Source organism: Manihot esculenta, chromosome 12 (genome assembly GCF_001659605.2).
Source record: "Manihot esculenta cultivar AM560-2 chromosome 12, M.esculenta_v8, whole genome shotgun sequence".
NCBI classification, from domain to species: Eukaryota; Viridiplantae; Streptophyta; class Magnoliopsida; order Malpighiales; family Euphorbiaceae; genus Manihot; species Manihot esculenta.
This window is the reverse complement of record NC_035172.2, coordinates 5,812,844-5,823,528: the sequence shown is the minus strand read 5'-3', so window position 1 is coordinate 5,823,528 and position 10,685 is coordinate 5,812,844. Positions and strand designations below refer to the sequence as shown.

At 34.3% G+C, this 10,685-nt stretch overlaps 1 protein-coding gene across 3 annotated transcripts; it reads right to left on the bottom strand.

The window, feature by feature from the left end:
- Nucleotides 1–252: 252 nt before the first annotated feature.
- LOC110600223 (probable lipid-A-disaccharide synthase, mitochondrial) lies at nt 253–10,685 on the bottom strand. Of its 3 annotated transcripts, none has more exons than XM_021737018.2 (9): nt 10,449–10,678; nt 9,977–10,224; nt 9,520–9,619; nt 9,329–9,434; nt 9,019–9,242; nt 8,706–8,784; nt 8,273–8,511; nt 841–1,067; nt 253–587 (listed from the first exon to the last, which is right to left on the bottom strand). In XM_021737018.2, the coding sequence occupies exons 2-9, from the start codon at nt 10,210–10,212 to the stop codon at nt 401–403; spliced, it is 1,398 nt and encodes a 465-aa protein (XP_021592710.1). In that variant the 5' UTR covers nt 10,213–10,224; nt 10,449–10,678; the 3' UTR covers nt 253–400. The 3 variants fall into 3 exon arrangements, 2 of the variants coding, with proteins under 2 accessions (XP_021592710.1, XP_021592712.1); XR_006348011.1 differs by lacking the exons at nt 253–587; nt 841–1,067 and adding exons at nt 3,901–4,329; nt 4,364–4,570 and having other exon boundaries at nt 10,449–10,685; XM_021737020.2 differs by lacking the exons at nt 253–587; nt 841–1,067 and adding an exon at nt 3,900–4,570 and having other exon boundaries at nt 10,449–10,685.

Genomic DNA, 10,685 nt, shown 5'->3' with positions numbered 1-10,685 from the left:
AATTTTACAAAATTTCATTTAAATTCTTTTTTTAAAAATAAATCAGTCTTTCCTTTATTCAGTATGATTCATTTCAAAAAAAAAAAATTCAAATGAATTTTTATAGAGCATACAAAAATTCAACTTTCTTTAAAATATAAATTTTTAAACTAAAAAAAAATTAAATTTTTTAAGAAAAAAATCAATTGAATTGAATTTTTATAAAATCTTTTATACTAAACGGAGAGAAAGTGATTTTGCTGCTAACAAATAGATCTCAAGGGAGTTCTAAAATACAAATTAAAGGTTAACAAATAGATCTCAAAGAGAGTTCTAAAATACAAATTGAAGTTTAAAACGGCACCGTTACAGTAGTTAAAGTTCTACAATGGTGAATCAAATTAACCTAGGGAATAATTCTTCATGACTTTACATGATGCAATATGGTGGATGCTGCTATCATGCTCGGGGTGCAATTCGAAAGACCAGTTGCTGAAACTTGTCCTGCCAAGTTGTTTATAATTCTTTCTGAAGGAAACAGAAGGCTAATTACCTTCTCAGCAGCAACCCTTTGTTTTTCTTGAAGTTCCTTCTTGTGTATGAGATCCCTGCAATGGAGTAATCTACTTGTCACTAGCAACATAAAATTAATCTGGTTTTAATTTTCCTTTCAATAGTGACACTTGAATCAACCAATGCACAACACCACAAAACACCCACATAAATTAATACCATGAGTTAAATTTTCGCAAGGTCGACGCTATTTTGAATGTGAATAAATCCAGAAATTTTGAGTATGTAACAGCCACATGCACACTCTGCTAGCAATTAAGAAGAAAAATGCTTGTGAGATGATCTTACATAAGCAATGTAGCTAGATTTGTCGGCGTGCATGCTTGAAAGAGAGCTTCAGGAATTATAGCAGAATCCATGAGTATATTGGGCAGAGAAATATATGGTATCTTTGCTTTATACCAAATAAACCATTCAGTTAGGATATGGGCTCGATACGCAACTACACATGGCAAGCGTGCTAGCTGCAACTCCACAGCGACTGTTCCAGAAGTACATAATGCAACAGTACTGGCCTGAGCACATTCAATCAATCTCAGTTACAAATTACAAGATAAATTTCATCAGGAATATAAAGATATATCAGTGCAGTGCAGAGCAGTGCAAAAACTAGTCGATGAAACGAGGAAACTTTACTTCCACTACCTTCAATGCATTCAACAAGAACCAAAATTTTCCTTACAGCTATAATATAATGTAGGCTCTTCACAGAAATATCCAACATTTCAATAGAAAAACTTGGGATAGAAGTCAAGCTAAAATAGAAGACAAGGAAGAAAATTTTTACAGAACAGAATCCAAAGGACAAAATTAAGGCCTTGATTCAACTGCAAGCTACTTTTTAAAATGATCAATAGACTTTAATAATACAACCAACTGCAAGTTAAACCCACTGGCCCGCTGCATCTGCCCCTAGTCCACTGTGCTAGTTTTGTCTCCCCACTGGCCCACTTGCACTGCTTCACTCTCCAAAATGGTAGTCTTGGAGAATGCTTTCTCTATTCACTTGCAACCATGTTGGGAGATGCATCTGGCAATGTTTTTCCCTTGAATTGGATGGTTTTGACCCATTTGTTAGGTCAGCATGCTGTTGCCCAGGTGGGCTTCAGTTTAGTACTATGCAATACTAACAAGTGGTGATGCTGATGCATTGTTGCTTTGGACTCGGCACCTCTGTGTCTTCATGCCTTCTATGATGTCATGCATTTGTTCCAAATTCAGCATGGCAAATCAAGGTTAGATATTAGTATACTGTCGAAGGCAATATACCAATAGACTATGTGCATCTTAGAAAGTAACAATTAGTTAAAACAAGTTTCAGTCACATTTTTATCAACATTTAGAGCAAGTTTATTACAGAACATACTGGATATCCACTATATTCAACTTCAAAAAGTGCATAATATTATTTAAGGAAATTAGTGGTTCACCAGTTGGAATAGCTTATTGTTACATATACTCGGTCACAGCACTAAGTGATAGAATAAATACACATTCAGTTAATTAAATTTAAACCAAACATTGAGTCAACTACAAATTGTTATCAGGGTCCAGTCACAAGGAAAGAATGCTCAATCAACTAAGGAAAATTAGAACAGCAGCTAGGCTTTAATTGACTGCGCATTCTTTAGTTGGCTTTGCTGCAATCTTTTCATTCATTAAGTTCATATTGCTAAATTTTTAAAACTTTCTTGTTGTGGTTGAACCTTGAAACTAGAAAAGAAAAAAAAATTCTAACTTTATAGTTAAACCGTAGTCTAACTCTTTAACTGAACCATAATAACAATCTTTAATTGACTTAATGTTTGATTTAAATTTAGTTAATTGGATGTGCATAACTCCTTCATAATACTTTTAGCCGGACTACATGGTTTTAAATAATGGCTGTTAGTTATGTAACGGGTTTTGGGGGAACCATTATCCGTTATCCCGTTATACATCGATACTTAACGGTAATGGTTGTTACTAGTAATTAAAATTCTTTTATATCCTTCCTCTTTTGCCCCCCTATTCTCATTTTTATTAGTTTCTACACTTTTAGGCAGATTCAAAGGCTATATTTTTTAAGTTTTTTCTTTCCTTCCTCTTTCAAATTTATTCCCTGCATATTTTCGTATAAGCTTTGATCCATCATAAACTATAGTATTTCCAAGCTTATTTCTCCTAAAAAATTAGTTAAATTTTATGTATTTTAGTTTTTAGTTGTTGTTTTCTCCCTTTCCTAAAAAATTTTTTGTGGATTAAAGTATTAGTTTTAAGTTAAAATTATATTTTGAGCTATTAGTTTACTCGATTTATAAAGATTATGTTGGTTTTTCTTATTTTAAACTATATGATATTTAACTTAAATTAAATAATTTATATTTCATGTATTTATATTTATTATGCATTTGTATACATTATTCTGAATTAAATCTAATCAATATCATTTTATTATGAAATTTGCAAATTTTTTTGATTGCGTGTTGCCAGACCGTTACCATTACATTACGGCAGTTACAGATCTATTTCCATTACTTGCAATCACAACCACGACTGCAATTTAAAACCATGGTCGACTAAGCATTCTTCCCTCCTTGTGATCAAGCCCTAATAACAATTTTTAGTTTGACTCAATATTGGACTTAAGTTTAGTTAACCAAATGTGCATTTTTCAATGTTGCGACTAAGTCTTTATAAGAATATGCTATTCATGGTTTTAAATAATAGTAGTTATGTAATGTAACCGCCATCATGTAACGGGTTTTGGGGGCCGTTACCCATTACCCCGTTATACAGCGGCCTCCCTGATTTTGCAGACGTAATGGCCATTACATAAAGGTAATGGCCGTTTTGCCGTTACATAACGGTAATGGCCGTTTTGCCGTTACATAACGGTAATAGCCGTTACATAACGGTAATGGCCATTACATAAAGGTAATGACGGTTACCGGCCGTTACATAACATTAATGGCCATTACCGTTACCGATAATTAAAATTTTTTTATATCCTTTCTCTTTTGCCCCCTATTCTCATTTTCATTAGTTTCTACACATTTCAGCAGCTTCAAAGGCTATATTTTTTAAGTTTTCTCTTCCCTTTCTCTTTCAAATTTCAATCTTCCCTGCATATTTCTCATATAAGCTTAGATCCATCATAAACTACTCTATTTTCAAGCTTATTTCTTCTAAAAAATTAGTTAAATTTTATCTATTTTAGTTTTTAATTGTTATTTTTTCCCATTTTAAAAAATTTTTTGTGGATTAAAGTGTTAGTTTTGAATTAAAATTGTATTTTGAGCTATTAGTTTACTCGATCTATAAAAATTATGTTGATTTTTCTTATTTTAAACTATATGATGTTTAACTTAAATAATCTATATTTTATGTATTTATATTTATTATGCATTTGTATATATTGCTCTGAATTAAATCTAATCAATATCATTGCATTTATAAGCTTTGCAAATTTTTTTAAAAAATTTGCATATGCCTGTTTCCATTATCTGCAGCCGCGATTTAAAACCATGATACTATTTCAATTGGTGAACCACAAATTTCTTTAAATAATTTTTTGCACCTTTTCAATCTGAATGTGGTGGATATCTTATATGTTTTGCAATCAACTTGATCTATGAAAATGTGACCAAGAAACTTGGTTTAACTACTTATTACTGCACGTGGCTTGCTATATTGATTTCCTTTGGCAATATACTAACACTTAACATTGATCTACCGTGTTGAATGAGTAACAAAAACATAAGATTGTTAAAGGTATGAAGACACAAAGGTGCCAACGGCTAAGGCAAAAGCACTGTGCATCACAAGTTCACAACACTCCTAAAGGAACATTACAACTAAACAGCACTGCATAGTACTACACCGGTTAGGAAACAACATGCTAACATGACAAACAGGTCAAACCCATCCAATTCAAAGTAAAAAGCAAGGCCAAATGCATCTCCCAACGCATTTGCAAGTGAACAAAGGAAGTAATCTCCAAGATGGTGTCGCTTTGGTGAGTTAGGTTGTTATGATCCTGAGTCATAGATTGTGTTATAGGACAACGGACAGGAAAAGAGCTCGTCAAAAGGAGCTTTTAACACCTAGTCTCGTTAATGAGAGAGTTTTAAATCTCAATGTGCTTTTCATTAATCTGCTTATTTTAAAAATAAACTCCTTACATAGTAGAGTTTCACACAATCATAATATTTCTAATTAGAATAAAAGTCTAATATCAGCAATTATTAGATAAGAAACTACTAGAATAAGATATTAAAAACCTAATAACAAACTACAAAGATAAGATAGAGATAAGGAACTACTAGATAAATGCAATCTATTTGCTGCAGATAAAATATTATTTTAGTAAATAGACTTCAAATTTTGGATTTTATTTAAGAATGGATTTGGTCTATCCATTATCCATAACATCACTCTCCTCCCGAATAAAGACTTTATCCTCAAACCCAAAGATAGGGTATGTATTCAGAAAATAATTGATAGATTTCCATATAACTTCAAGTTTGGGATAGCCTTACAAATTGACTAATACTTCCCAATCTTAGGTGCTTGGTTCAAATGCAACAACTTTATGCCCATTATCATAGTACCCTATCATGCTTGCCTGTGGTTGCTATAAATGTATCCAATTTTCATTCAAAACTAAATCACATTTTTTTAAAGCATGATCCACTACCTCCAATCTTGTAAATCACAAAATGTAGGATAATAATAGGTTATTTGTGCCATCACAAGAGGAAAAGTCAAGTTTCGCATATCATAGCACCATAGGTACTTTTATTCTCACACTAGTTTATTGACCAAAATTTTGTTGGGTGCTACTTGATCCATCTTGCTTCTGGTCCGCCCCTCCTATTAAAGCTGGAACTAGCTTAAAATTTTGTCAAGCTAAGTCATTGAAACATGCATTGAATGGTTGTATAAAAAAATTCAGCTTCTCTTCTACATTTATTGGATAACCCATGATAACGGGCTCCAATACTAATTTGTTATGATCCTAAGTCATGGATGGATAAAAAAGGAGCTCATCAGATGAAGTTCTTAACATCTCAGACTCATTAATAGAAAAGAGTTTTAAATATCAATTTGTTTTTAATTAATTTGCTTATTTTATTGAATAAAAAATAAACCCCTCATATAGTGGAGGTTCACACCGTAACACCTGACTAACTTCCGGTGTCGAAAATCTAAATTTACTACAAAATCTACGTCAGAATTCGTAATCTCGGAACTGAAAATCTTAATAAGGTAAAATGGGTCTTTTATAAAATGAATTTTAAGTATTTTAAAAATGTGTTAAAAAATGTATGACTTTTCCAACCCACCTATAAATTGAGCTCAACCTGAAAATGGAGAGTTTTTCTCCATTTTCGAGCAGAGATGAGCCTAGGACAAATTCTAGATGTTTTCGCTTTAATCTTCCATAAATCTTTTCATAAATTCATGATTTTATCTTCGGTTTTGAAGAATCAAGCTTGGGCTTTCGAGTTTTTAGCCTTTGGGACCTTTCGGAGTTCATCTTTTCCTCTTCTCCGAATTCTTTGTTGTTGTGGCCATCGGTTTTTCAAGAGGTAAGTTAGAATTCTTGCCTCCTATTTTGAGTTTTTAAAGAAATTTTAAGTTGTTTTAAGGGTTTGAGCTTTTATCTTGTTGATGCATATTAAAGTTTGTTATGGTTTTATGTGGTTTTAGGCTTCTTGGGATGTTATATTGTGGTTTTTAGTTGTTGCATGTGGCTTGGGTTGTGTTTTGGAGCCTGTGATGCAGGGGTAGAATCGGGTTCTGCATTGCAAAAGAACTCAGGTTCGGCTGCTAAACCTGTAAAGGCTGCCACTTTAGGCGGCCTAACCTGCTTCCGAAAGTGAGGACTTTCAAGTCTGCAAGGGACTTTAGGCCGCCGAACCTGCTGCCGAAAGTCCTCTATATAATCATTCTCAGTCTATTTTCTACGTGTTTTCTTGTATGCTTTTAGGGGTTATTAGGAAAATTTTAAAATTTGTAAAAGTTATGTTTGATTCCTCATTTAAGTTTGTCTGTGTAGGATCGGATTTGAAAGACCGTAAAAGCCAGCAGTGAAATAACTGCTTCAGAGAGAGGCCAGTATCTGTCAGAGGTAAGTAGAACTAAACTAAACTATTTCTTTAATTGAATAAAATGTTTCTAAGCATGCTCATGCATCACGAATGTCATATATATATAAATAGATCGTTTTACATTAGAATTCACGAATATAATATATTGCATGATTAATTGTTATTGTGAATGAATATTGGATGACCCACTAGTGTTCGAGCATGATATGATATATATGACGGATATGGAAGTTTAGGTCTAGGCCCATTACGGAAGAGAAAGACTAGGGTGCTCATTCCATGCTCTTGACAGTACGGATATGTTATGTTATGTTTAAGAAAAAGTCATGAGGAGCACCCGTTTGTGTTATAACGCATTCATACTGAGTATATGTTTTATCAAACTGTTTTATGCCGTTTTCTACTCAATAGGCTCTAGTAGCTTATCCTTTCTCCTAACCCCAAGTTTGCAGGATTAGCATAGGAGGTCGGCAGTATCCCTTGTTATAGCTTTTATATAATAGTTTAGCAGTGGACATGTAATGTATTATGGTTTAGGTTGTGCTTTGCCCGGTTTTATGGGCTCCGGCGACCTTGAGTCGATCTGAACCCTAGCACCAACAGCGATCCGAATCGTTACACACACAACCATAGTACTTCTAATCAGAGCAGAAATCTAATATAAACAATTATTAGAAAAGAAACTACTAAAATATGATAAGAAAAATCTAAAAACAAACTACTAAGATAAGATAAAGATAAGAAACAATTACATAAATAATCTATTTATTACAAATAAAATATAACCTTAGTTGGTAGACCTTTTTAAAGTTTGGACTTTATTTAAGAATGGACTTGGTTATCCATCATCCATAACGAAGCCAAACCAAGTTGGGAGACAAAATTGACACAATGGGCTAGGGACTAATGCAGTGGGCCAAAGGAAGAGTATGGATAAAAAGGCAAAAGTCCCCAAGTGGATACTTGTAACAACTTGGGCAAGATGTGAGGGAAAAAGTGTAAAATGCATGGATTAAAATTGTATTATTTAATTGGAAATCAGGTTTAATGGACTTGGTTATCCATCATCCATAACGAAGCCAAACCAAGTTGGGAGACAAAATTGACACAATGGGCTAGGGACTAATGCAGTGGGCCAAAGGAAGAGTATGGATAAAAAGGCAAAAGACCCCAAGTGGATACTTGTAACAACTTGGGCAAGATGTGAGGGAAAAAGTGTAAAATGCATGGATTAAAATTGTATTATTTAATTGGAAATCAGGTTTAATGTATTTATATATATTGGGTCCAAAGTCTAATTATGAAACACAACCAACTATAAACAACGTGACAAGACTGCTAACCAAAATGAAGTGTGTCAAAATTGATAGCACCCTCGAAAGGACAACATAGAGAATCACACCCAAATCCAAGAGGTTCTAACTAAAGACTTGGCTCTTCCCTATGATATCAACTTTTTCTCTCCACTTTGCATCCATAAGAATTACCAAGAGCTGGCAATTTCTTAGTTGGATGACAGGACTGCTAGATGACCCCTTAACTCACAGCTAAAACTCTCCTTCCTTCCACCTCAGCTAGATAATGCAATTCTATCAATGATAAAAAAGAAGAGCAAATGGACTTACGCTAAATGCATCATATTTCATGTGTGGTTGACATCCAGGGACCAATATAGCAGGCACAGGCCACTTATTAACAGAACCCCTTATGTAATTCTCCACATCTTGATTCGGAGCTATGTGAATGACTGTAACTAACTCAAGCAAATGGTCTTTTAACTGTTCCATGGTAGTTGCAAAGATTGAAAGCATCCGAGTGACCTCTTGTAATCTACTCCCCGGAAGCAAGGAAATGATTGGGGCACCTTTCAAATACAAAATTCACTAAGCATTAAGACAAGGAAAAATTCACATATTCAATACAGATAAGCCCCTCCAAGAAACTAATAATTCAAGAACGTAGTATAGTTTGCAACTTGACACGGGCCATAAGGTTTCAATAACACCTAAATTTAGAGATGAATATAAGAATCTAAATCATTCATGACTTTTACATTACCAGGAGGTATTGCAAATTTACTTCGGAAGTCTTCACCTTTTCCCTCTATTTTGCATTCAAATGGTGAGGTTTGCTTTCCCTAAACATAATAAGCATTTAGTGCGTTAGAAACTATTCAGCATTCAGAATGAATTTTCACCACGGAAGTAAACATTTCAAGAATCACATAGCGTGTACACATGTACAGACATATTCTGTCTAACATATTAGAATATTTAAGCTTAAAAATTTCATAGGAACCTTGAAAAAATGATAATTTAGGTATAGGAACTCTCCAATCCTGAATACATTCAGATAGCATATTAATCCCTACCAAATTCAATTCAAAAACATCTTCCAGAGTGGGGTGGCCCACAAAGGTTGCAGGCAATCCATTAGAATTACAAACTGCTTCCTCATTTGGAAGTATACAGAAAATATGATCCACAAAATTAGCTAGGCCTCCCAGTCTTGCTTCTCCCCCTTTCCATGCCCAAAACGATGGTGCCACATAATGGAAGTGTACAGGATTATCCCATCTTTGCCAACTGTATCTAGCTGCAAAAACCATTTTCCTACAACAGACTTATTGCATAAGCAGTGAGAAGGGTTGATGCTAATAGCAAGAGAGTGGTTCATGTTACCTCTTAACTGCTTTAGGAGACCAAAAGAGAACCCTTTGGCATCCACTGTCACAACAACATGAGGCCGAAATAGAAAAGCAGCCTCAACTGTTTCCTTCAACTTTGCCTGATATTAAAGATGCAATTTAGTTAATTATTTAAAAGAGAAACTTCATGAAACTTCATAATATGATATGCTTCCCACTGCTCACTCTAATCTTATTCAGATGTGGTAACAACTCCCATATCCCCATTACTGCAATGTTCTCCATAGGGAACAGAGATACTAATCCTTCCTTTGACATCATGGACCTTGCAAATATGAACAGAACATTTCAAAGAACACAATAGGTAGGAGTTAATAGGTCCCAGACCTGGAATAAATAAAGTGACAACTAAAGGAGAAAAAAAAAATTAAAGTACATCCTCACTCATATTGATATTCAGACTTGACAGAAATTTATACCTCCAACAAAGAAAGGAATTTGTTTTACCAACAAAAATTCCAAGAGAAAACTATGAGAACATCATCTTTTAAATAGTAGATACATGCTAATGCTATCTATTGTTTAAAACAAAATGCACATTTGCATCCACTCAATTAAGCAAATACCTTCAAACAACAGATAGTAACTGAAAAGATAACAACTCAACTCAAACCTTACTTACCCTCCAACACCAGAAAAGCGAATGGGAGTAGGAGAAAGCTTCTTCAAGGATGCCATAAGACGAGAACCAATGGTATCCCCTGAAACCTCCCCGGCAACAATGAACACTCTTAATTCCCCATCTTTGCTAGCAATGTCCATTACAGCTCTGCTTGAAATAGATACATATCTTCTAAATAGCCTCAAAAAGCTCATATTAGCCCCACTTTTCACAGTCCTCGGTGCTCTTGATAACATTTTCTATACTAACTGCGCAACATCACACGCTCAAAGGTTAAAATTACATATGCAAAAACAGTTTTTCGATCGGATACAGGCAATTTCGAGTCCAGGATCATTATAAATTCAATCTGTAAGCTAACATGGTAGCACGATAACAAATTACGTAATGGGTATAGTATTTCTCCATCGGAATTGAAATAAAATCCAATATGAAAATATAAATAACAATGCATGCCCATTAAAGAACATACCTTTCGAAGATACGATGAAAGCAGAGAGTGAAGTATCGGGAAAGAGGCGAAAGCGGGGACTGAAGTATGGGAGGGAGAGCAGTGGGCATAAGAAGTTCGAGAGGGATGGTTACTTCTATTCGATTATGGATCTTGGGTGGGAACAAATGTGGGCCAAAGATTGTAGGCCTGATATTCTCGAATCTGCGTATCAAAATATATATTTAGTGCAGGAAGGACTCTGCGAGTTTGGTGTTC